The sequence below is a fragment of the Desmodus rotundus genome, chromosome 5 (assembly GCF_022682495.2).
Source record: "Desmodus rotundus isolate HL8 chromosome 5, HLdesRot8A.1, whole genome shotgun sequence".
NCBI classification, from domain to species: domain Eukaryota; kingdom Metazoa; phylum Chordata; class Mammalia; order Chiroptera; family Phyllostomidae; genus Desmodus; species Desmodus rotundus.
Genome location: NC_071391.1, coordinates 43,577,177 through 43,604,551, shown reverse-complemented (window position 1 = coordinate 43,604,551; position 27,375 = coordinate 43,577,177). Strand labels below are relative to the sequence as shown.

General features: G+C 37.3%; 2 protein-coding genes and 1 pseudogene across 2 annotated transcripts; 2 read left to right on the top strand and 1 right to left on the bottom strand.

Annotated features, from left to right (window-relative positions):
• Window positions 1-5,217: 5,217 nt before the first annotated feature.
• On the top strand, window positions 5,218-11,588 carry LOC123478107 (olfactory receptor 52P1). The gene is made up of 3 exons (XM_045183612.2): window positions 5,218-5,561; window positions 6,262-7,271; window positions 10,754-11,588. The coding sequence occupies exons 1-2, from the start codon at window positions 5,480-5,482 to the stop codon at window positions 7,257-7,259; spliced, it is 1,080 nt and encodes a 359-aa protein (XP_045039547.2). The 5' UTR covers window positions 5,218-5,479; the 3' UTR covers window positions 7,260-7,271; window positions 10,754-11,588.
• A 4,788-nt stretch (window positions 11,589-16,376) lies between these two features.
• On the bottom strand, window positions 16,377-21,795 carry LOC123478108 (olfactory receptor 52P1). The gene is made up of 2 exons (XM_045183613.2): window positions 21,626-21,795; window positions 16,377-17,570 (listed from the first exon to the last, which is right to left on the bottom strand). Exon 2 carries the CDS (start codon window positions 17,568-17,570, stop codon window positions 16,599-16,601), a length of 972 nt encoding a protein of 323 aa, XP_045039548.2. The 5' UTR covers window positions 21,626-21,795; the 3' UTR covers window positions 16,377-16,598.
• A 5,054-nt stretch (window positions 21,796-26,849) lies between these two features.
• LOC112317585 (prefoldin subunit 5 pseudogene) lies at window positions 26,850-27,375 on the top strand (annotated as a pseudogene).

The following is a 27,375-nucleotide window of genomic DNA, read 5'->3' as shown; positions in this document are numbered from 1 at the left end:
TCATCTGTGGTTGTACAGGTAAAAAAAAAAAGGTTAAATAGTTTATTTAAATGAACCTAGTAAAGGTTCTGGTATATTTTAGATCTTTGATAAATTTCCTGTCCCTATCTTTTCACTGTTTGGTGGGGTTATTCTCGTTTATTTTTAGTATTTCTTGTGACATCTGATACTGAATTCTAGTAATCTTTTCCACAAATGAAATTTTGGTTATAAAATTAATAGTAGATTGAAATCTGTTGCTTGGAAACTTGGGAATGGATACCATTTATATAGGAATTAATTGCAGATGAAAGTTTGAAATAGGGTACATTAAAAAAAATTAACCTTTTCTTACTTAGCTAATCAAAATAAAGTTTTAAGTATCATTTTTAAAACTACATCATGCTGTATTAACCTGGTTTAATATTAATTCATTCAATAATTGCTACAACCTGCATTGTGCTAGGCACTTGTTACAAATAGTATAATTTTGAACAAAAGCAATAGAGTTCTATACTTTGGTTATAAAAAATCTAATGGCAAATCTAAGTGTCTACAAAAATTTTATAATGTTCCCAAATATAGTTTTCCAAAGTCCTAATTTTATGAAAGACAAACCTAGCAAGAATAAATGCAAAGAAATACCATAATTAATATTCCAGGAAAAATTTGACAGCCACCGGAAGTAAAAACACAAGAAGAATAGAATGGATGTGGACCTCTAATTAGAGACAATGGAAGTCAGGTGGCAATGAAATGGCATTTTAAGAAAAAAAATGAAGTAAAAAGATTTTACACATATGTATATATGCATATATAAATCTCAATTCATAATTCGGTATATAATGAAAATATTCTTAAACAGGGCAAAATAAAGACTTTTTTTGGTAAGTGAAAAGTATGAGCCAAAAGGCTCAATTGTAGCCAAAAGGTTAGAAAAAGGAAAGTGTTCTGTTTAAAAAGTTTTTATACTGTATATAAAGTAGTATAATGTTATTTAAAGACAGATAAAAAGACTATTTCTGTACTCAGCAGTACAAAATGGCATGAATTTCTCTTTCTTTTTTTTTATCTTTTTTTAAATTGTTATTCAAGTACAGTTGTCTCCTTTTTCTCCCCACCACTCCCTCCAACCCAAGCCATCTCCACCTCCCACCCTTGATCCTACCTGCCTTTAAAGCTTTGTCCATGTGTCCTTTATACCTGTTCCTTGACAACCCCTCCCCTTAACTCCCCCAATACCCACTTCCACCTCCCTTGTGGTTACTGTCAGTTTGTTCTTAATGTCAATGACTCTGGTGATATTTTGCTTGTTTGTTTTGTTGATTAGGTTCCACTTGAAAGGAAAGACCTGAGGCCTCTGAGAACATCTTTGAGAGCACAGATGACAATTGCAAGTTATCAGTTAATTCGAGCTTTCCTAGACTATATTAAACACCAAAAGCATACAGCTGTTCTGCATTAAATGTAAATATTATAAAATTGCATGAGCTTATCAAAGATGACGTCTTGGCAAAAGGGCATGTTCGGCAGAAGGATAATTAACATTTGCTTTTCTGCTGTGAGGGCTTTTTCCCTGAACCTTGAATATGGAGGTTGTCTCACTGCCAAGAGAGCCATTTATTTTGAGCAATTATTATTATTATTTTTCAAGTACAGTTGTCTCCATTGTCTCTCCACCACTTCTCCCACCCCAGCCATCCCCATTTTCCACCCTTCATCCTACCTGCCTTTGATTTTGTCCATGTGTCCTTTATACATATTCCTAAAAACACATCCCCTTTTCCCCCCCATATCACCTCCCACCTCCCCTCTGGTTACTGTCAGTTTGTTCTTTATTTCACTGACTCTGGTTATATTTTGCTTGCTTGTTTGTTTTGTTGATTAGGTTCCACTTATAGGTGAGATCATATGGTATTTGTCCCTCGTCGCCTGCCTTATTTCACTTAGCATAATGCTCTTCAGTTCCATCCATGCTGTCGCAAAGGGTATAAGCTCCTTCTTTCTTTCTGCTGTGTAGTATTCCATTGTGTAAATGTATCACAGTTTTTTGATCCATTCATTTACTGATGGGCACTTAGGTTGCTTCCAGTACTTGGCTATTGTAAATTGCTCTACTATGAACTTTGGGGTGCATAAGTACTTTTGAATTCATGTTTCAGGGCTCTTAGGAGTTGTGGGTCAAAGGCAGTTCCATTTTTAGTTTTCTGAGGAAATTCCATACTGTTTTCCATAGTGGCTGTACCAGTCTGCATTCCCACCAACAGTGCATTAGGGTTCCCCTTTCTCCACAACCTCTTCAACACTTGTTTGTTGATTTGTTTATGTTGGCCACTCTGACTGGTGTGAGACGATACCTCATTGTGGTTTTAATTTGCATCTCTCTGATGGCTAGTGATATTGAGCATCTTTTCATATGTCTCTGGGCCTTCTGTATGTCCTCCTTGGAGAAGTGTCTGTTCAAGTCCTTTGCCCATTTTTTAATTGGGTTGTTTGTCTTCCTAGAGAGGCATCCTGTGAGTTCTTTATATATTTTGGAAATCAAACCCTTGTCCAAGGTATTATTGGCAAATATGTTTTTTCATGTGGCTGGTTATCTTTTCTTTTTAATGCTGTTTTCTTTAGCCATGCAGAAGATTTTTATTTTGATGAGAACCCATTTGTTTATTCTTTCTTTTATGTCCTTGCTTTAGGGGACATATTGGTGAAAATATTGCTGCATGGAATAACTGAGATTTTCCCACTTATGTTCTCCTCTAGGACTTTCATGGTGTCTTATATTTAAGTCTTTTATCCACCTTGAATTTATTTTTGTGTATGTTGTAAGTTGGTGGTTGAGTTTCATTTTTTTGAATGTAGCTGTCCAGATCTCCCAACACAATTTGTTAAAGAGGCTATTTTTACCCCATTTTATGCTTCTGCCCCCTTTGTCAAATATTATTGACCATAGAGACCTGGGTTTTTTTCTGGGCTCTCTCTTCTGTTCCATTGGTCTATGTGTCTGTTCTTATGCCAGTACCAGGCTGTTTTGATTACAGTGGCCTTGTAATAGAGTTTTATATCAGGTATTGTGATCCCTCTTATATTGTTCTTTCTCAAAATTGCTGCGGCTATTTGGGGTCATTTATAATTCCATATAATTTTTTAAATGTTTGTTCTATATATGTTAAATATGCCATTGGTTCTTTAACAGGGATTGTGTTGAATCTATAAATTGCTTAGGGTAGTAGTACATTTTGATGATGTTAATCCTTCCAATCCATGACATGGTATATGCTTCCATTTTTTTGTGTCTTCCTTAATTTCTTTCCTCAGTTCTGTGTAGTTTTCTGAGCACAAGTCTTTTACCTCCTTGTTTAGGTTTATTTCTAAGTACTTTATTTTTCTTGTTGCTATATAGAAAAATAAATCCAGGGGATACAAATCCAGGGCCATGATCAGATTCAGTATGTCCAGGAAACCTGAACAAGAAAGAAATATAGTATTGTAGGGCCTAGAGAGTGTGACTTGAGTCACTGGAATACATAGGATGTCTAGACTAAATGCAAAAGAAATGTCACCTTCAGTCAGGATACAATGAAATCCTCTGATTGGACAAGACACTCAGTGTGAGGCAGGATGCTCTACATGCCAAGAATATACCTACCCTTTGGCTTGGGCAATCTGTCACTGGGTAGTGATTTTAGCCTTGGACTTCAGGATTCATATCTTTTTCTTTTTTCTGAGGTCTGAGATTCAGCCCACACAGAGTTGACTTATTTTGTAATGTGGTATCTGAAGAATAAGGATTGTATTAACAGAGACCAAATTTTTTATTGTGCAATTGTAAAATATATATAACACAAATTGTCTTTTCAAACCATTATATTGGGCAACAGTTGTGACTATTTATTTACAAAACTTTCATCACCACAAATAACAACTCTAACCATTTAAGTAGTAACTACCCATTCCTACATTTGCACAGTCCTTAGAAATCCCCAATCTACTGTCTAAAAAGTATAGGGCTTTCCCAGGAACTTTAGAAACATAGTTCATTTATTTATTCTTGTAGTTATTCATTCAAAAATATGTGTTAAGTTTCAACTATATACCAGGTATATTAGACATTGATTTTTATAAGTGAATAAGGCAAAGTGCCCAATCAGGAAACTCACAATCCAGGGATAGAGAAAGTAAGGTAATTACAAGAGAATATGGAATTGCTTGAGTTGCAAGGAGTACAAGATATTATTGGAGCAAAGACAAAAATGGTTATGTTAAACTTTTATTTTTTTCTCACAGTGAAGTAATCATTATTATCAGATTCATTTGATTCTAGGGCCTCTTTCCATGAGCTGAGGCAAAAAGTTGCCACCTGTGCATAACCTGAGAGTATTTTTTTGGTTGCTACCTGTCATTATCACTCTTTAGGACCACCTTGGGACAGAGAGAAAAGATAACTGAGGCCAGAATTTCTGCATGTTATTAGAATGTCTTATTATTTCTACAGGGGGAAGTTGTGTGGGTGTGTCGATAAGCAGGTGTATCTGTGCTCACCTCTTTATGGCCCTTTTTGTTGATATATTGATGGTCTCAGGACTTTTATTCTGCCACTTACTTTCTTCTGTCATTGTTTGCTTCCTATTGACACCTAACTCTGAACAAAGTCCCTACAGGGCCTGTCTCGCCAGAACTTGTCTTTCATCAGGATTTAGAATCTGGCTCTCTGAGTCCTGCTTCTGATTAGTGTTTGCGTGATTTTGTAACTGTTTTATTCTGTCTTATACATTTTGAATAAACTTAGCAAATACTTTTTGACAAACCTTAATAACTTGGTTCTTCTGGACTAATCAGAAAAAACATACGGCAGCATCTATCTCCAGAACTTCAGGAGATGATGGACTAAGAGAGGCTGGGGATGGGGATGGGGCATGAATTGAAGAAAATGGGCTGGGGAATGTCAGGGCAAAGCCATTGATTGGCCTGGGAAAAAGATTAGAGCCTGAAAATCAGGAAGAGGCTAGGAACAGTCGGACCTTGAGGTTGCTAAAAACGGCAGGGGTCATGAGAATGATTATTCCAGCCATGGAGTGAATCCATATCTGCTTCTTACTCCTACACATGCTTGGGAATGGGAGCCTCTGGAATACCCAAAGTTCCAGGCCTTAGACAAGCTTCATACCCAGCTGTAACTCCACCCTCTCTCTCCTTAGGTTCCTTCAGGACTGGCAAGGACTGGAACATTCCTAGAATCCCTAAAGCCAACCAGCCTTATCTCCTGGGAGCTCAAGGCAACCTCCAGGGTCAATATTACACATAATTGTAGTGGTGCCGTATGTGTGTGTTTAGGGAAGGAGGGAATAGCAAAAAGCTAATTCTGGGCACCCTAGTGGCCCTTACTTAGGTTACTTAAAGGACCACACCATGGATCCTGGGTGCCCCTGAAAGAGGAGAGTAGAGATGCAAGGCCATGAGTTTGCTCTCCAAGAACAACATGAATATTTGCTAAGATATACCTATGTACATGAGGACACATACACACACGTGTTTAAAGGGGTGTGTGGGACCAGCTTCCCTCTCTCACACTACCTCACATTTAGGTAAGTGGTTCTAGGTGAGGGTGGGCTTTGTATTCACATTCTAGTAGCCTATTTTTTGAGGTTCAGGTGCTTGAAACCCCATCATCTGCTTCATTTTAGTCAACATTGTACAGTTAACATTAAAAAGGTCTTCACAAGTCCCTTATCTGATCTGAATGTGTATTCTTTAATTTGTGGATGAACAATTCTATTATAAGCTTTTTTCTACATTATTTTTATTGTATTTTTCCATTACCATTTGTCTCCCTTGTTACTCCCTTCCCCAGCAATCACCACACTGTTGTCCATGCTTTTAAGGTATCTTATTTTGTTAAAATTCTTGTTGACCTTTTAGATCTTTTGCCTGAAAAGAAGCATATGTAAAATTTTGCCAATTTATCTTTTTATTTTTATCTATTTTTGTTTTACATACTTCAAGTTATATTCTTTAAGAGGATACACATTTATTTATTAATATATTGTTATAGGTGTAATGTTTATTTTGTTCATGAAATAATCAGTTTTTCCTTAATAAAATATTATCAAAAGACATTTTCTCAGATATTAATATTGTAATATCTCACTTTATTACTCTAATACTGTTATCATAATTTCAGAATCATTTTTATGGATATTAATATTACAACTTTTGTTTTCCACTCTGAATATCTCAGTTTGTATTTAAACTGATGCTACGCAGTTTCTTCACTGATCTTCTCAGGGCCTTGTCAGGGCACCACCATGACTACTTGCAATGCCTCCCAGCGCCATCCTTCTTTCTTCATTCTGCAAGGCATTCCTGGGATGGAGGATAAACACAGATGGATATCGATCCCCTTCTCTTCCATGTACTTCTTCACCCTCCTGGGGAACTGCACCATCCTCTTCACCATCTCCACAGAGCGGTCCCTGCACAAGCCCATGTTCCTGCTCCTCAGCATGTTGGCCCTCACAGACCTGGGCATGTCCACAACCACTATTCCCAAGGTGCTCTGCATCTTCTGGTTTGGCCTGAGCAAGATCAGCTATGAGGGCTGCCTGGCCCAGCTGTTTTTCATCCACTCCATCTCTGCCTTGCAGTCTGCCATCTTAATGACCATGGCCTTTGACCGTTATGTGGCCATCTGTGAGCCCCTGCGCTATGCCACCATCCTGTCCAACAGTCGCATCGGCCTCATTGGCTTAGTGAGTTTAGTGAGAGCCATCTTGTTCATTCTGCCCATGCCCATCCTCCTCCAGCAGGTGCCCTTTCATACCAATCATGTCATCCCTACCACCTACTGTGAGCACATGGCTGTAGTGAAGATGGTATGTGTGGACACCACAGTCAACAGGATATATGGTCTGGTGGTAGCTTTGTTAGTTGTTGGACTAGACATCTCAGCTATTGCCTCATCTTATGTGCTAATCATCCGGGCTGTAATGCGGCTCTCTTCTAAGGAGGCCCACCACAAAGCAGTCAACACCTGTACCACACACATCTGTGTCATGCTTATCTCTTACACTCCCTCGCTTTTCTCTTTTCTCACTCACCGCTTTGGTCGGGGGATTCCACCTCATGTCCACACCATTCTTGGCAACTTATACTTCCTTGTACCTCCAATGCTCAATCCTATTATTTATGGAGTAAAAACCAAAGAATTTCGGGAAAAAGTGACTAAATATATATGCTGGAAAAAGGAGCCCATAACTACCGCCCATGGTCAGAAACCTGGCTGATTATCAACAATGGTAGGTATGAAGAAAACAGGTGAAGTAGATGCAGTTCTTGAGGGAATTCAGTTAGTGGTAAAAACTGTCATCAAGGCAGGTTAACTTCCTGAATAAGATGCTGAGATACAGGAGACCTACTTGCTCTCACTAATTCCAAAGCAAGGCAACTATCCCTTATGAAAGAAAAATAATATCTCTCCATACTTGACATGGTGTTTGGGAAAATTATATATGATAATTTATGCAAAAACACTTCAAACAACAGCACACACTGAATGTATGTAAAATAGGGTATAATGTTTTCTTATGGAGAGAACATAAGAACAAACAATAACTTGTCCACCACTTTGAAAGGCAAGCCCAGTTTTGAGTCAATGTGGGTGAGTATTTGTATTTGTGTGTTGCAAGGGAGATGGAAAGTGAAGATTATTTGTAGGGAGTGAGAAAGGACATTAAAAGTGCAAAATTGTGTCTAGACAATTTTATTATCCCTGCTGCTGGAGCTTTACATTTGGGCAACATGACTTGTTGCTTCCTTGTGAACTAGAGAATATGGACAAGGAACATGTTCAGTTCCCAAAGATATTTCAGAAGAAAAAGAAAACTAGAAGCTTCTAAGCTTATATGGTTGCTATGCATTTTAACTAATTTTACACTTGTAAAAACTCCTAGTGTCTACTCTTCTGGTGGTCTCAACTAATTCCAGTGTCTGAGAAGAATCACTTACAGAGACAATTCTGAGAATGTTTTGTTAGTGGTTATAGTTATAAAAATCAGTTTTATAGTGGAGATATTTGGTTACACACCTCTGCAAGGCAATTTCTCTAGGAGTCCAGAAACAAGTCATGAGTAGGTACCTGGAACAGCTTGTAAGACTCAGATCCTATGCCCCAGTGTTATTAAATTCAGAGGATATTGTTAAATCACTTCTTGACTCCGGTTAGAGATATAGTGGCCAATATTTCAAGATGCATGTAGTTTGGAAACAGAAAGATTGTAGGGTTATTCATCACAGGGTAGAACTAATATATGAAGGTAGAATTTAGTGAAAAAGATACCTACCATGAAGGCCACAAAGCCACTATTTAGAGACTTAAAATATTTAAACTACTGTAAATAAACAAAACTCCCCCAGATTTTGGTACCTGATGTGATAGGCTCAAATACACTGAACAATTCAATAACAAGGACTGAGGAAGCTGGGCTATTTTAGAGGTTGAAATAATGGACACAACCTTCAGGAAATGAAAAAACTCAGGACTGTATAGGGGGCACCTTTTCTATAAAAGGAGGACCAGAGGTGAAGGACATGTTGCAGGAGCAGTTAACAGTTAAGGAGCATGGTGCTGCCTATTTGAAATGAATACTAAGAGTAGATACTTAAACCACCAGAAACATACAGCAACAACAATAATCACTCAGCAAAATGTTTTATGATTAATCATTTAATTGACAAATAAGTGTCAGCTTGTGAAAGAGCCTGAGGCAACATTAGCCTGACCAGCTCTTGTTGATCAAACTTCTTTTTGCTGAGAGCTGAGAGTGATATTTTTCATCTGATTCGAATAGTATTGAGATACAGAAGCACAGTGCACATGCTATAAAATATTACCAACTTCTTATAATTATTTCATTGTCCTTTTATCTTTGGTGAGATAGCTTTCAAAAGTGATTTATTTACACCTGAACAAAATATGTATGGTGGGAATTGTGTCAGGAAAATTGGAAGCAGCAATCAATTCTGGGGAAAACTGGGGGAACTGCCAGTTTTAAACAAATCAGAGAAGACACAAGAAGAAAGCCTGGCTGTGTCTGTCCTTTTTGGATGGGACGTTTTTTCCTCTTTCAAAAGTCAAAGTGTTACTAATCCACGGTTGATTATTGTTCCTGTCGCGTGGACTTGATTCCTCCCCTGCTCTCCTGTGGGCTTGCCGGCAATGTGACCCATGACATTAACATTAATTCACCATTTTTCTTGTCACATCTGTAGAGTAGTTCCTAGCAATGCAAAAGTTAGAAAAATGTTCATATGTTTCCTATTTAGGTCAAGTTTAATCACTTGTGCTTCTCTGTTAGGTATTTCCAAGTTGGATTAATGCAGGGTCCACTTCACTTTCATTATTTCCATTATCTCTGGAGAATTGGAAATGGTCCCAAGCTCTCAAATAAATTATAAATAATTATACAAACATTTTCTAATAAATGATCAGGAAGGTGACACTCCTGAGTAGAGTGTAGGGTACATGGGCAGAAGGTTTTTCAACCTTGGAAATTCAAAACCTGGGTTCCCCTAAATACAAGACCTAGGACAAAAAAGTTGCTTATTGGCAGTTTATTTAGAAATATGATTACAGGGAGTGGGAGTGCAAAACAGGCAGAGTGCAACTGGGAAAAAGGAAAATCCAATATGAGGATTTTAAATCCGTTTTTACACTGCCAGTGGAGACTGGTGTTCAGCCCTGCCTGGACCATCTGAGGAGCCTTATAAAATATTTCACAGTCGGCTTTCCTGGGGGATGAAAGAATTATACTCAATAATGGATCCTGTGGGGCTCATGGACTGCACTGCAAGTGTTAACTTCCCCATACTTCTGGGCTGTGTATGCATGACAGCAGAGGTAGTGGCTGGGGGTGTCCTGTGCCATGGAGTTAATGTGGCCCCATGGCAAGAAACGATAGGCACTAGACTTGACCTGACATTGGCTGTCTGATTATACCTGTGTGGAACTAGCCACTATAACAGGGGCTGAATAAGGTGTGACCAAGGGGATTTTGAAGTGATGTGCAAGGATTGTCTAATGTAACAAGCTACAGCTTAGGAAAATGGTAGAATAGTTTAAGTTTTAGTTAATTACTAAGTGAACTTGAGAAAAATGCAATCTTAAGATAAAATAGGTGTTTTTACATGTCTTCTATGGAAAAAAGTATGTAGTGAAAATTAAAAAAGAAATAACTTCTCTGGGGAAAATTAAATTATAGTTTAATTATACAAACATTATTATATTTTTTACTTTGTTAATTTATCTAATAACATCTCTTAGCAACTGTTTCATAAGAGCATATATAGATTTATTTTATTCTTTTTCATGACTCCTTAGTATTTCTCTGTATGCTTGTTAAATTTATTTCAGCTGTCACCTATTAACGGACAATGGTTGTTCCAGGCTTTTGCTGTTTAAAAAGATCATAAGAGCATCTTGTTATATTGACCTTTTTCCTGCATATGCCAAGTATTATTGAAGTATAAATATGTGGATATGGAATTATTATAAGGAAGGATATATATTCTCTTTTTTCTTTTTTATAGTTCTTTTTGTCTGGTCAACAAAATACACTATATGAAATATAAACATTGAAGTATAATGTGGATAATACAAACATTCTATTCAGCTTGACTGGCAATAGTTGACATTGTATTAGTTTCATAGGGCTCGTGTAATAAATTATCACAATCTTGTTATCTTAAAACAACAATTTTTTTCTCTCTCATGATTCTGCAGGCTAGAAGTCCAAAATCAAGTTTGCAGTGGGTCCGTGCTCCCTCTAAAAGCTTTGGGGTGGAGGGGAAACTCTTTACCTCTCCCCTGGCTTCGATGGTTGCTGACAATATTTGGTATTCCTTGACTGAAGACACATCTCTTCAACTTATGACTCTGTCATTACATGGCTTTTCCCCCATGTGTCTCTTCATATCATCCATCCTGTACAAATTTTTCTCTTCTTATAAAGATCCCGGGCACTGGATTAGGCCTCAGCCTAATTCAGTATAAAGTTATCTTAATTACATCTTAAAGAACTTATTTCCAAATAAGTTTACATTCTGAAATTCTGGACATGTTCTCACGCTTATTCTTTATATAAACAAATATTGCAAGTATTATGACTACAAAATAAAATTATGTTTATAATACTATTTTGCAGTTGATTATTTAACCTCATGTTATTGACTGTAACTGATGATACTATGTATCAATTCATTCTCCCCTTCCTTTTTAAAACTATTTCACAGTATTGAATAGCCCAGCTCTAACTAATCCTGTATTGGTAGACATTTGGCTTGATTTCAATATTTATTTTTATTTAAAAATGTGGCCTTAGAACAGAGGCTGGAAAACTACAGTCCATGGGCTAGATCTGACCTATTTCTTGTTCTGGTAAATACAGTTTTATTGGAACACAGCCCGTTTGTTCACCACAGGGGTACTGTTGATTAGTTGTGATGGAGATCATTGTACCCACAAAGCCAAAAATGCTTTCTATCTGAAACTTTACAGAAAGAGTATTCTGAACCCTGCCTCAGAGGAAGCCAAGATGAGAGAAAAAGGGAGAGAGAGAGACAGAGAGGGAGAGTAAGAGGGTGAGAGTTGGAAAATCATTTCTTGGAGTTTCCTTTTTTATTGCCCTCCAAATTCTATTAGTGTCCTATAACAAGCATGTGAATGTGCCTCACAGACCTCCTGTTACAGGGAGCTAATTGACTGAAGAACCCAATGACTACAATTTGAAATCCATCATTGTATTTTCATCAAGTAATGTCTCCCAGTGAATTCGCCCAACCAATGACTGAGTGTGGCAAGGATGCTAAGACCCCTTCCGGAGGAATATAAGACATGTTGGTAGGCTCTTTGGTCAGATGATCTTGTCTTTGCATGGCAATCTAACATATTTCCACTCAGCCTTTTCTCTCTTTCTCCTTAACCTGGGGGGCTTATATTGTGGTTTTACTGCTCTCTCAATCGACACAGGTTTTTTTTCACACAGATATTACATGTTAAATTCCATCTTGGTATCTGCTTTGCAGAGGACCCAGGCTAATACAAGTTGAGAGTGGTACAAGTGGCAAGACAGGAAATTGGGACTAGTGTACTTCCTGCCTGGTGGGCAGAGAATGCTCTTGTGATTGGTAGATGGGGCAAGATAGTGCCTGGAAAGAGGTAGTGGTTCAATTGCCAAATATTTTATCGGTAGTGGGAAATTTTGTGTCAAGTGCAATTAGGCAGGCATTTGAAGAATATGGAGGAAACAGTGACTAAAATATGGAAATTTACTGGTTACTGGGAATTTGTTTTTATGCCCTGAAGGATGACAGAGTGCATAATAAGCATTTAATAGCTAAAAGGGAAAACCAGAGAGCCTAAGTGGTGGTAGTATATAAGGAAATCTTCATCACTTATACTGGAAGGACAGATATAATTGTATGGCAGGCTGGAGATCCAACTGTGAGAGTCTCAAGGCTACAGGGATGTCCTAACATTCAGCTAGGGCAGGTTTGCTATGTATAGATCAGGGTTTTGGTAGAAAAACATGAAAACTTGAAAAGTGAGACAAAAGTATTAACATCCAGATTGATATTGCTGAAGATGACTCAGTAATTTGCTTTGGACCTTCTGGATAGGTAGGGAAAAGGCAAAGTGCCAGGACTACTTCTGTGCTAAGGCATGCCACAGAAGCCTCTGCTCTGAATGACAACAGTTGCCCCCATCCCATGACATAACTTCTCCTCCTCTTCCTCTTCTTTTCCTGAATGTATGGCTGATACATTGGGTTGACTCACTACATAACACAGCTAGGTACATTCTAAAATTCATGCAAGAATAAAAAGACCATAACCCTAAATAATTAAAAGGCCTCACTGTCATGTATTGGTAGAAGACAGGAACAAACTCTGGAATTGAATTTTGAGTGTGCTTGGTCAAAGGTGTTCGAATAAAGGTTAGACAAACAAGAATTAATTTACTTAGGAATGGGACTGAACATGTATTAGTTTTCCATTGCTCCGCAATGACCTATCACAAATTGAGCAGGCAAACTATAGCCAGAGTTCCTTGAATTAGGTTTTACATCCTAGAAATAAATAATCCTTCATAGCTCCTGGCTTTACCCTGTGGGCTCTTTCTGGGTTCATGGTTATACCCTCTTAGTCATTCTTATTTTTCATGAGTAGAAGGAAATGTTTGTAGTTGAGCAGTTTGTCACCCTGATTCTTGCCAGTATAATGCTGGAAGTTTGTGAAACTTTCTTTCATTTGGACTTTAATCAACAGGAGAAGATAGGGATGCTTTTACACAATGTCAGATGAACAGAGTTATGTAAAACCAGGTGATTTACTTAGCTACCTGGTGGTACTCTTTTGTCCCATTATAAATGAACATACAGAGTAATTCCAAACTGAGAAGAATATGACTATTAAGTGTTTAGACATTTCAGGAATGAAGTTAAGGATTATACAACCAGGTAAGCCTTAGTACCTGCCCTAGCAATAGCAAATAGGAGGGAATTTAGGGAGGAGAGTGGAGAAGGACAAAGATGAATAGTAGCGGCAGCCCTGAGATCAACTGCTCAAGACATTCACATGGCTAGAGTTTAGCCCACTAACCTCTTTCTCCTGAGTCTTCCCTTGGGGAAAAAAGACCTTTAAGAATAATGTAGAAACTGTTTCCTAAACCCTTTCAAGAAATATATGTGTGCTATACAAAGGTTGGATTGTGGCAGCCAGAAGGTAGCTCACAGACTTTGTACTAGAGGGAGCATAATTATAATTGCCTGAGAATTCCTGCTGCTTGCCAAGGTCATTCCTAGCAGAGGCTACTTCCAGGCAATGACTGAGAACGGCCATAGAGATACTATGTGCAGACCCACAGAAGAGAGTTTAAATAAAAGTCTGCTGATTTTAGCTCAAAGGCTTCCCAATGATTTTGCTGCTGGAAATCTAGATCACTTCCACCCAACCTTCTCTCACTCCTTCATTCAGGATCAGACTTTGACTGTAGTCTAATGGTATTCTTAGCCTACCCTCACTGTCTCCCTAGTTTGTTTTACACAGGTACTTCCACTAATAAAATTTTTATATGTTTAATCTTTTCTTAACATCTCTTTCTTTGGGGACCTAGACTGATGTAGCTCCCTTGGACAAAACAAATAAGGTAGATTTCAATAGAAACTGGAAAATGCATTCTATCAAAGCCAGCTCCTAGGGGAACAAGTGTCTCAGAAGAGTGGAGATTAGATGGGAATGGCTTGGGGCATTAAAAACAGAATAACTAGAAAAGGAAGACATTTTCAGTTCTCCAAACAGTGGTACTGTTTATATCACAACCTAGAGACATCTTTAATTCATTATTGGTGTTAAGAATGATGTAGGCACACAATAGTTGCCTGGGTTTTTTGATTAAGCCATTTTTGCTAAGTGTTCTATTTAGTTTTGCTGTACAACTTCTTCATTCTTAGTTGTATTTAGAGAAGCAACATGGGCATAATAGAGTGGAAAAATATTTTATGATCATAAAGATTATAATTTGAATTCAGGCTTAACCACTTGCTAGCTCTGTGACTATGGGAAAGTTACAAAGAAATTAAGCTTTTGTAACTTTATCTGAAAAATGGATATTAATACATAACTTGAGTTGAAATGATTCCATGGGATCTTATATATAAAAATACCTGGAATAACTAGTGCAAATCCACCTCACAAATGCTCTTTCTGCTGGAACTAACAGAATGTGAAGAATATAATATAGGAGAGCTACCCCAACCTTAGGTATAGCCTTGAACTTTTCTTATGTTTTTTATTATCCAGTGTCATCACCTGCTTATCGGTTTAATGCTATGTGTTCTCTGTCATTGAAATTATATTTTGATGACAGTAGGATATTCATTACTTTTATTAGTTTCTCTCTAAACTCTGACATGCTGATGTCATACGATGATAGTCAAAAGTCAGTGTTAGTCATAAATTCTCTCTGCATGCTCTCACCTCCAGTGAGAAATCTGGCTTAAAAGTACAAAAAGGCACAGAGAAGCCACCACAGATGAATTATCGGACTCTACACCTTTTCCTTTCCCCAGGTCAACATGCCCCAAACACACCCTTTATAAAACCACTTTCATAGTTAAGAATAAACTAGGACATTTCTTTACTAAGAGAGATTAACAGCAGAACAGTCTGAAGAAAGTGGATTCTTCCTTCTCTGATATAGATAATATGATTTATTTTTCTGTTCTGTAGGCTAGGCAGGACAAGATGAAACACAAAGGAAAAATGTATTTAGTACAGGGGGTTCTCTATTCTCTCTAGGTCATATGAATTAAAAATGTTCTTAAGGTTTATAGGTTGTTTAGCCCACCTGAGCAGAAAACAGGCTAGAACAGGTTAGAAGTCCTGAGTAGGCATAGAGTACATACACTACTCTTATCTTCAGAGTGATTATACTTTTAAGATTCTCAAGCACAGTGATAGAGATTTAAGGAATATTTATAAATTTAGGATTCTTTTTCTTGACTTTAAAGTCAATATCACAATTGTTTAAATTGCACTAAAAGTGAGACTATAATATTTTTCAAAAGTTATTATACCTAATGGTTTTGTTTACCTATCATTAGGAGTGGGGTCCTTTTTGTCTAACTATTCAATCTTGTATTTGTCTTATTACATTGTGTAACTGATCATATAATAACTATGTATTTAAATGATTAGAAAGAAATTTCATTTACTACAGTGATTTAAAAGCATTTCAATATGGCAATGCTTTATATATGACTTGAGTCACCCTGGAATATTAATTCAGGAAAAATATCTTTCTTCTAACATGCTTTTTAAGATGAAGATTCTGATAATAAGAGTCTCTTAAATTAGTCATCTGGACATGTATTTTTCTTTGCAATGAAACTTTCTGTTATATGTATCTAAACAGTCCCTGAGTCTATATATGCCACCTTCAATTTCCTTCACTTTTGTCATAAGCATCCACATCATCACCATTGTCTGATTGGTATTGTGAACATGCTGCATTGCCATTACATTAAAAATTATTGATGAAAAGACCAGTTTCTTCAAAAGTTATTACATGTTAAGGTGGTATTCAAAGAAATGAGTATTTCAGATTCCTTTCAGCAATAAGATACTACTTAGAAACAGACACAGAGACTTAGAGAAATAGAATAGAGAGAACTGAAGCAAGTATAAACTTTCCATCAAGACAAGGAAAGATGATCTTGGATCACTTACAGAGTAATTTTGTGTGTAGTTAATAAACATGCACACAGATGTGAAAGTTATTAGGAGACCCATATCATGAGTGCTGTTAAGAGACATAGAAATAGATTTCTTAGGTTCTCCCTTTTTAGTTCATATATCAATGAGAAAAACAAATATAGGGTCTTCATGAGGGCCAACACATACACACTCACACTCACACACACACACACACACATACACACACACCCTTCATGGTCTATTCTTTCATAGCTCATTTGGAGATACAGCTGGGTCTTGAATGGTTGGGCAAAGGCACCGTCAGTTGTCCCCACTGTTTCTTTACTTGTAAGTTTGTTGTATGGACCCATGGCCTATGCAGGGATTTTGCACAGGCATTTGGCCACCTTGCCTTGTATTTTCTTCATTTTTATACCATAGATGATGGGGTTGAGCATTGAAGGTAAAAGAAGGTAGAGATTGGCAAGGGGAATGTGGGCTTCAGGTGGGATATTGAGACCAATGCGGTGGGTGAAGGAGGAAAAGAGTGCAGGCACGTAAGTGACAATGATGACAAAGAGGTGGGCTGAACAGGTGTTGAGAGCTTTGAAGATGGCATTTCGAGAGTTAAGGCGTACCACAGCCTGTAGGATGAGACCATAAGAGAAGCCAATAAGCAGCAAATCAAGTCCCACCACGAGCAGAATCACAAAGAGCCCATAGATACGATTAGGTCTGGTGTGGTCACAGGCCATTTTTACCACAGCCATGTGGTCACAGTAAGTGTGGGGAATGACCATGTGGCAGAACATCAACCTCTGAAGTAGAAGAGGCATAGGCAGGACAAGAATCACACCCTTGACTAGAGCTACCAGTCCCAGGCGTCCAACTAAGGAATGGCTCAGAATTGTGTTGTAGTGTAATGGCTTACACACAGCCACAAAGCGGTCAAAGGCCATTGCAACAAGTAGAGCTGATCGTACCACAGATGCTCCATGGATGAAAAACATCTGCGTGAAACAGGCATTGAAATCTATGTCCCGATCATTGAACCAGAAGAGGCAGAGGAGCTTGGGCAACAGAGCCAGAGTAGATATGAGGTCAGCCACCATCAGGAGGGCCAGGAGCAGGTACATTGGTGTATGAAGTGTGGGTTCCATGGCCACCAAGATGAGGATAGCACCATTGCCGATGAGAATAGCCAAAAACAGGAAGGAGAAAGGAAGTGATAGCCACAAGTGCTGTGCTTCTAAGCCTGGGATGCCCATTAAAGTAAAGGTCAGGATGCTGGAATGGTTGGAGATGATCATAGTAGAAGCTGTTGGTGGTTGTTGAAGTTTAGACATCTGCCAATGAGATATAGGTAGTGGGTAGTTTTGTAAGTTTGGCTTTTAATGAGTTGGGCTCAGAGAGGGAGAGAAGAACACCTCCTTGGGGTCATGGAGTTTGCAGTTGAGCTTTAGGTCTATCTCAAAGCACCTATATTATTTTTACAATCATTTTTTTAAATGACACTCAGTTTTCTTCTCTGTAAATGGGACATTTACTCTCTCCCCTCACAGTTTAGCAATTCTACATTTAAATGTTTTTCTAGAGTTTTGAGTGGTATTAGGATAAAATAATTTTTATTATTGATTCAAGGATAGAAGAGCCAGAATCTTCTCCTGGGAAGCTTCCTAGATAAAGAGGAAATAAGCTTCCTTATCCCTGTTGCAGGAGAGCTGAAAGTTTAAAAAAACCTTTTTTGAGCTTCTTTGTTTTTATAGGGTGTCCCCCTTTCAGGGATCTACTCTGGTCATAATCCTGTTTCTACCCATTTTGGACAAAGTATAAAAGATGTATTGTCCCACACCTAAAACCAAAACAAAAGAAAACTAAGCAAACAACTAGAACAGAAACAGAACCACAGAAATGGAGATCACATGGAGGGTTATCAATAGGGGATTGGAAGGGGGAGAGAGGTACAGAGAATAAATAGCATAAATGATAGGTGGAAAATAGACAGGGGGAGGGTAAGAATAGTGTAGGAAATGTAGAAGCCAAAGAACTTATAAGTATGACCCATGGACATGAACTATAGGGGGGGAATGTGGTAGGGAGAGGGTGGGCAGGATGGAGTTGAGTGAAGGGGCGGAAAAGGGACAACTGTAATAGCATAATCAAAATATATCAAAAAAACAAAAAACAAACAAACAAACAAAAAAAAGAGAAAAAAATAGCAAAGTTTCTTTCTAAAAAAAAAAAGATGTATTGTCCAAATAATGACACCATTAATTAGGTGGGTGCCTCCCACTACCTCTCAAGCTAAACACTTATACATTTGATCAGTACTTTGAGGGTTTTTATATGACATGTTCACCTTTCTCTACAACAACTGGACCTCGGGTGCAGATTGAATTTTGTCTAGTCATGAAGTATTTACCTCAAATTAGTCCACTGAGCTACTTAAGAGTACTGTTTTATTCTTCAGTTCTTATCATGAATTAAGCAGATTTTTTTCTCTTTCCAGTAATATAGTCACTAACACCATCTTTTCTATTACCATCTTATTTCCTCACCAGGACAGAAAGCATGTTCCATCATTACAATCCCTTTCTTGTGTTTATACTCCACTTTTTTGATCCTCTTTCCCTTAGTTGTACTTATATAGTAAAGGAACCAATCCTGTTAAGCCCAAATCTGTCTACTTTAAATCCATACAGGGGGAGCAGCTAAACATGACTTCCAGGAAACATACGACATCATCGATTCTAGTTTTACCAGAGTCATTAGATGAGTTCTCATCATAGCCAGGCAAACATAACACATAAAATTACTATTCATATATTACCCTGTTAGACATGCTCTTATCTTTCTTTCTTCACCTTCTAACAAGCCCATCTCCCTCCTCAAAATCAGAAGGTGATCTTTCTTTCTTTTCCATTAAAAAAATGAGAAAAATAGAACCAGAGACATGGAAATAAAGAACAAGCTGACAGTGATCAGAGGGGCATGGGGAGGAGGCTAAGGCAGGGTGGGGGGAGAAGGGGAAGGGACAAGCCAAAGAACAAAAATAGAGGACTCATGGGCACAGACGTTGTGGAGGGATTGACTGTGGGAGGGGGAGGAGACAGGGCAGGGAAGAGTAATGGGGAAAAAGGCAGGACAACTATAACTAAACCACAATAAAATATATATATGAAAAAATTAAAGGACTTTTGAATGAAAAAAAGGAAGCATAGACAATAAGTATCCTCTTCCCTCCCAACATAAAGTATAACTTTAGTGCATTGGAAAAAGGAAGAATTTATGGAGAAAACTTATCTATATGAGGAAATATAGAGTCCTGTTTTCACAAAATGTGATGAGAAAATAGTAATCCTGGAAAAACATGTTTAGAGTAAATGGAAATTGGCAACTGAAAACAGTGCTTTTAATGAATAAAACACACATTTTACTTACATCCAGATGACAGAAGGAAAATATTTTTATTCCATTTCTCCTTTATTAACGGATTAGGAAACCCAAAATAATCTATTGAAATTACCCTAAAGTTCACAAAAACATCATTCATACCTTCATTGTTAGTCACTTTTCCTGTCATAAAACAAATTTCTGATAAATGTGTAGAGGATCAGCAACATCTCTTTTGAAATATATACAACAGTGTATGTGGAGAGAAAGGAAAGATGATTTTTGACAAGTCAAACATAAAATATCATTTTATATTATTCCAAATTAAAAATTAAGAATTCATTTCAGAGGGGAGGGGGAGGGCTGGATGAAAGAAGGTGAGGGATTAGCCAAAGAATATATACATATAACTCCTAGACGCAGACAACAGTGTGGGGATGGCCAGAGGGGAAATGGGGACATCTGTAATAGTGTCAAGAATGAAAATACAGGAAAAAAATTGAAAAATATGTCCAGGAAAAAAAAAACAGAAGAAACCAAAAGATATGTTTTAAAATTACTCCATCACCAAGATAGCACTGACTGCATTGGTACCCATATACTGTGCCTTCCCATTAAAAAGGATAACCTGCCTCATTTTTATTTCCAGTTTACTTATCTGCTTCTGAACTGAATCACATTTCCTTTTCCTTACAGAAAACTTTTTCTGCAATTATACCCCTCTCTCCTGCATAAATGTTTTTCCTCTTCTAGTGGGGCTTCCCACTGTTCTCATTTACACCTCCAATTCTACCCAAGACACCTTTAGTTTTCACTTGGACTACTGAAATAACCTCCTCGCTGGTCTTTCTGTTTCTCTTTTTGCCTACACATGGCTTATTGCCCTTGAATGGCCCTATTATCTTCAAAAATATAAATATAATGCTATTACAATTCCTATAGTTTCTTACTATTTAAGGAATAAGGTCAATGGTCTACCATGATTGCACAAAGCACTCTGAGGCACTCTGATCATGAGTACTGATGCTGCCTACACAAGGAATGATTTGGCTTCAGGTCGCATCTTCGACTTCAGCTTTACCACTCTTCCTTCTTGCTCACTCCATGCTTGGCCTTTTTGCCCTTCTTTAAACATGGTAAGTTGCCTCAGGATGTGTATCCTTGCTGTGCCATCTCTCCACACACCTTCACATGACTCACTCCCTACTTTGACTTGGGTCTGTGAAAGTATAATTTCTTTTTATGCTTCTATTTTTATCACTGTAAAACACATGTGGTCTTCTGAAATTGTCATTCCCCCCGTCGCTGATTCACATCTTTATACTTCATTGAGTCAAAAAGTGGTTCACAGTCCTGGCTGCATATGAGAAGTATTAGAGTTTAAAACCTTCTGATGCTTTGAAAACTTATGTATATTTAAGGGAGTGTGAGAAAATCACTGTGACCTTGCTGTCAAGTGCACATAGTTCTGGAGACAAGGTCAGAAGTGGACCCATGACGGACAGCTTTTTTGCCTAAATGCTTTTCACATTCTTTTCTAGACAAACTCAAGAATTATCTTCATTTAACTCAATCTTATCCTAACTTCTCTGCTTTTGCCCACATCATGGCTCTGCCCATACCTATCTGTGTTCTATTACATAGCATGGAAGCTAAGTTTCCTTTCTTTATTCAGTTTCCCTCATTTAGGGTTATTAAGTATTCACTATTAGCCAGGGTTTGTAAAAAGAATTCCACTTTTTCATATCTGACAGTGTTTCTGTATTATCTAAAAAAAATGATTCTTGAAATCTTTTACTCCCTCACCCCCTACATCCTCTGTAAACTTGCTTAACTTTCAGAAGCAAGTCAATACTTTTAGGTATCTAGGGTAGAAGTTGCTGGTGGCTAGCAAATAAGTTCCAGTGAAATAGAATTTGGGGGGACTACAGATAGAATTCACTTAGGAAAAACAATCTTATTGAAAGGGGAAGTACAGGTAATTTTAATGATTTATATCAGAACTTACCTGAAAATGTTCTACTATATTCTTCCAACCAGCCTTTCTTGTTCTGATACCCAGAGCCTTGTTGTTGGGAAGTTACAGTTTGAATCTGCCTATCTCATGTTTCATGGAGCAGCATTTATTTTTATGGTTATTGTCATTGCTGAGCTGATGTTAGCCTCTGGGAAGGGGTTCCCTGCCCACCCTGGTTCTCCTCCTGCATTTTTTCTTGGGACACAACATATAAAGTTTCTTGTGACAGTGGACCAAGGCTGTCACATTATATAAGGAAAAATTTTAACTTTATGATTTTGTCATCCAAGAGCTCTGGGTATAGCCATGACTCTCCAGGGGTTAGGGAAAGAGTGAGGTAAAAGAAATAGTTCATTAGGGGATCCCATTGGGCCTTTTATTCAAAGAGCAACAAGACCTGAAAAGGAGTTCTCTGAGGAGATGGGATAATTTTGATCATTTCCAGTTTTCATGTAATGATGGTATAATGTGACTTCCCTCTATTTCATGATAGCTGTGTAGATATAGCTTTCAACCTGGAATGGTGAATTTTGAAAAAGGTCATTCTTCAATAGATAATTGTCCATAGTCTTTATGCAAAACAATTAATGCTGCTTGTAAGGAAACTCGGGCACCTCTATGCCATTATAAAAAGAGAACAAATGACTGATTCTACAAATGGTAAATTCCTATCAAATAAGAATAGAATTCTCTAAATGGGCACTAATTTTGGAAAACACAAAGATAATAATTTTGCAATCAAATACCTCCATAATGAATTTCTTTATATAACCTTTGCTAGAAAGATTAAAGTGGTTATTCTCAAACTTTGAAAACATTTTAAAATACAGATTGCTGATCTCCATCCCCAGTATTTCTGATTCAGTGGATCTGGGATGGGATCCAATACTTTGTTGTCTAACAAGTCCTCAGGTGATGATACTGCTTTTCTGAGAAGCCCACCTTGAGAAGCACTGGGTTAGTGAATAGCCAGTTGCATTCTGGGCACTGCAAGTGGGGGCTATTTATATATTTTAACTGATAACACATTCCTGTTTAGTTGCAGCTGATCAGAGATGTTGATGAAAGTTTTCAAGATTCTACATTGAAAGGATGTTTTTAAAAGGAAGTCTTTCACTTTTGTGTAGTTTTTTTCTTTCTACTTCAGTCAAAATGCAAACAATTTTTTGGTGTTGCCTTTACCCTATAAAGCTAGAGATTGCCTAAAAATTCTAAATTTCACATTAAATGCTTTCTCTTTGATAGAAATACTAATTAATATTGTTCTTCATTTTGAGATGGTGAGGGCATGGTTGTAATTTCTTGAGGAAATCTGGATTGTATAGAGAACAATCTGCTGAAGAACAGGTTGTATAGAGAAACCCTGCTCTTTTGTGTTAAAGTACACTTTAGGGCAATGGGTCTATCCCTCCCAAGCCCAAATTACCCTTAAGTAATTCTTAATTATCAAAGTACATACCCAATCTACTTTATAGACATAAAAACCTAATACCATAGTTGTATACAGAAGAAATAAAAATAATTTGCAATACATGTAATAATTGATAATATATATGTGATACATACATGTTACAAATATATGTGAAATATACACAAGTGTGTATAGTACATGTATGTAATAAAGAGCAATAATATGTCTTTCAATGCGCAATATTCAGACATGAGAAGAAACAGAAAGCTAGTGAACTTAGGAGTTAGTCTCTATAAACAGTATAGCTGCAGATGCAGAGGGATAGAGATGAGTGGTGTAGGGGCTCAAATACAACAGGCTACATTGCCATTAATGACTTAACATTTCTTGATAAAGTTCCAAGTAAATTAAGGTGGAACCAGTCATTAGTTCTTTATTAGGGAGATTCAGTGAATATAAAAAACGTGCATGATAGTGAGGGTTATTATCTAGCAAATGTGATTCCCCTGTCCCTCTGGGTAGAATGTATTTTCCCACTCTACTGACATACTACTTGACCATGGCTTGCTTTGAACATTGGGAGGCTGCAGATGTGACACAAGCAAAGGCCCTGAATGTGTTTGTGCTATTGGGCTCTTTGTGTGCCAGGGATCTATTCTGATAAGAGCATGTCCCGGGTGGCCTCGGCCACCTTAACCTGGACTTTAGGGTAAAAACACTTGGAACTGACATGACTTCAATTCAAATTCTGGAACCAAGCTCAGACAACCTGCCTCACATATTATCTAGCCATCCACCTAAGTCCCACCTAGACTAAAGTAGAACTGAAACCAAATACATGTTATTATAAACTGGGTTAGGTTCCTATTGTTATTGTAATAACTTATCGCAAGTTATAGACTTAAAACAACACAAATTTTGTAATCTTTCAATTCTGGAGGTCAGAAGTCTAAAATGGGTCTCAGTGAAAAATCAAGATGTCAGCAGGGCTACTTTTCTTCTGGAGAATCAAGGGGAAGATCTGTTTTCTTGATTTTTTTCAGATTAAGCAGGTACTCTCATTTATTGGTTTTTTGCCCTCTTCCCCCATCTCCAAAGCCACCAAGAGCTTTGGTCCTTCTCACCTTGCCAGCCCTCTGGTTTTCTCTCTCTCTCTGGTTCTCACTTATAAAGACTATTTATTTATTTATTTTTTATTGTTGTTGTTCAAAACCTTTTGATTACATTGAGCCCACCTACATAATCCAGGATAATCTATCTCCCTGTCTCAAGGTCAGAAATTGGCAAAGCTTAATTCTATCTTCAACTTTATCTTTGACATGTAACCTAACAGATTCCAGAGATTAAGACTTGGATGTTTTTGAGGGGAGTAGAAGGCATTTTGCCTATCTCATAAATCACTGAGTTTTGGATTGTTGTGTTATGCAGTATTATCATAACAAAAAGCATCTAAAATTAATGTACTTTGTATTTAGTTTAGTTTGGCCTAGATGATCAAGAAATTTTCCACATACATAAATATCTCTTAATGAATGTAAGGCAGTTTCTCACTGTGTAGAATTCCACCATCTCTGCCTTCTGCTACATAAATGCCAGAAGAGTACATACTCTTTCTCACCTGAGAGTTAATTAATGATGCAAATTTAATATACATTCTTCTTAGACATTTTGTTTCTTTAATAATTATAGATTGGGCTACTAAAATGTATTATCTTGCTTTGTGTATTTAAATATAGAAGGTTTACTGTGTAACCTTTTTCATTCAACATCTTGCATAACTTAGTTCTTTGCTTTATCTGTAACATCCTACTCCACCTTTGAATGCATGACAATTAAAAATAAAATTAGGTGGATGTTCTTTTTCCTATCACAAATAAAAAATAGAGGTTTACTGTATTAGAGGTCCTACCTGGTCTGCCACGATACGCCCTTTGTAATAATAAATAGTGATAATAAATAAATTTATAAATAAGTAAACATGTGTCGAGATATTGTTCTCCTCAGTGTTCATGGCAGTTGGGGAGCAGGGGTGTGATAGGTGTGGAGGTCGGGTGGGAGTGGAAGTAAGTGTCGGTGGAGCATTATTATAGAGACCAAGCTGCTTCTAGTTAGGAGGAGACTCATTCCTTTTAACAAAATGCTTAAATTTTTCTTTTCTTTGAAGTTTCATGATATCACAATGTTGGAATATCCTATAACATAATATACACAAAGAAGCAAAGTTGCTTACTCAAATTATACATACTTTCACCTTAAGTACATATTGTAACTGTCAAAATCTTTCTGTCATTTTACACATCCACACACAATACAGGAGATTTTCCATTTCCCTATATTCTTAGGTGTATAAAATGACATCTTATTATTATGAATTTTTTGCTAAATTCATTAACTAAACAAGTAAAATTTATTTCCACATATTTTATCTAATTTTCTTAATTGGTTGTGACTTTTATAAAAACTTAATTTGGAGTTATTTTATTTTATTCTTAAAAATACATTGTCACTTATACAGGTTCCAATAATTTTCTCCTAATCTATTTCCTTTGAATGCTATTACTCCATGCTATAATAACATGAATTATGAAAAAGAAAAATGTATCAATTTTTCATTTGTGATTTGTACATTTTTGTATAGTTTTTCTTATTTGCCCAGTGCCATCAAGATACAGGCCTGTAATATTTTGAGACTTTATGTTTAATTCATTTAAAATATTTATTGTCCTGATTTCTGTTTCTGATTTCATTGTTGGTGTACAAAAATGCCTTCCACTTCTGAATATTGATTCTATATCTTGCTGCTATGTCAAATACACTTATTAGGTCAAGTAGTTTTTTAGTGAAGTCTATAGGGTTTTCTACATACACTATCATGTCATCTGCAAACAGTGACAGTTTTACTTCCTCCTTTCCAATTTGGATGCCTTTTATTTCCTCTTGTCTGATCACAGTGGCTAGAACTTCAAATGTTGAAGTCCTTCTTTGTTGAATAGAAGTGGTGAAAGCAGACATCCTTGTGTCATTCCTGATTGTAGTGAGAAAGCTTTTAGTTTTTGCCCATTGAGTATGATGTTGGCTGTAGGTTTTTCATATATGTCCTTTATTATGTTGAGGCATGCTCCCTCTACTCCCCTTTGTTGAGTGTTTTTATCAGGAATGGGTGCTGCACCTTATCAAATGCTTTTTCTACATCTATTGATATGATCACATGATTTTTGTCTTTCCTTTTGTTTATGTGATGTATTACATTTATTGATCCCATTGCTATAGCAACAAGAAAAATAAAGTACCTAAGAATAAACCTAACCAAGGAGGTAAAATACCTGTACTCAGAAAACAACATAACATTGAAGAAGAAATTAAGGAAGACATAAACAAATGGAAGCATATACCATGTTCATGGATTGGAAGAATTGACATCATCAAAATGTCCATACTATGTAAAGCAATTTATAGATTCAATGCAATACTTATTAAAATACCAATGACATATTTCACAGATATAGAACAAACATTTCAAAAATTTATATGGAACCATAAACAACCCCAAATAGCTACAGCAATTTTGAGAAAGAAGAACAAAGTAGGAGGAATCACAATACCTGATATCAAACTATACTACAAGCCCATGGTAATCAAAACAGTCTGGTACTGGCATAAGAACAGACACATAGACTAATGTAACAGAAGAGAGAGCCCAGAAATAAACCCAAGTCTCTGTGGTTGATTAATATTTGACAGAGGGGGCAGAAGCATAAAATGAAGTAAAAATTGCCTCTTCAAGAAATGATGTTGGAAGTCCTCCTTCCCAACATGGCGCAGTTGGTCAACATCACCAAGATGAATCTGCCACAGCTGGAAATGCTCAAGAACCAGCTAGGCCAGGAAGTGGAGTTTTTGTCCACATCCATTGCCCAGCTCAAGGTGGTACAAACAAAGTATGTGGAAGCCAAGGACTGCCTGAACGTGCTGAACAAGAGCAATGAGGGGAAAGAATTACTTGTCCCATTGACGAGTTCTGTGTATGTCCCTGGAAGCTACATGATGTGGAACACGTGCTCATCGATGTGGGAACTGGCTGCTATGTAGAGAAGACAGCTGAGGATGCCAAGGACTTCTTCAAAAGGAAAATTGACTTCCTCACTAAGCAAATGGAGAAAATCCAGCCAGCCCTGCAGGAGAAGCATGCCATGAAACAGGCTGTCATGGAGATGATGAGCCAGAAGATTCAGCAGCTCACAGCCCTGGGAGCAACTCAGGCTGCCAAGGCCTAAGACCTTGTTTCAGAAATTGGGCAGAGGGACCGTACCTCAGAGCCTGGGACTTTGTG

Excerpts from the sequence above, each read along its gene's own strand:
- LOC123478107 (XM_045183612.2), top strand. The coding sequence starts at position 5,480 with ATGTACATGAGGACACATACACACACGTGTTTAAAGGGGTGTGTGGGA. Across the intron at positions 5,562-6,261 it reads TCACACTACCTCACATTTAG|GGCCTTGTCAGGGCACCACC; the intron begins GTAAGTGGTTCT and ends TGATCTTCTCAG.
- LOC123478108 (XM_045183613.2), bottom strand. The coding sequence starts at position 17,570 with ATGTCTAAACTTCAACAACCACCAACAGCTTCTACTATGATCATCTCC.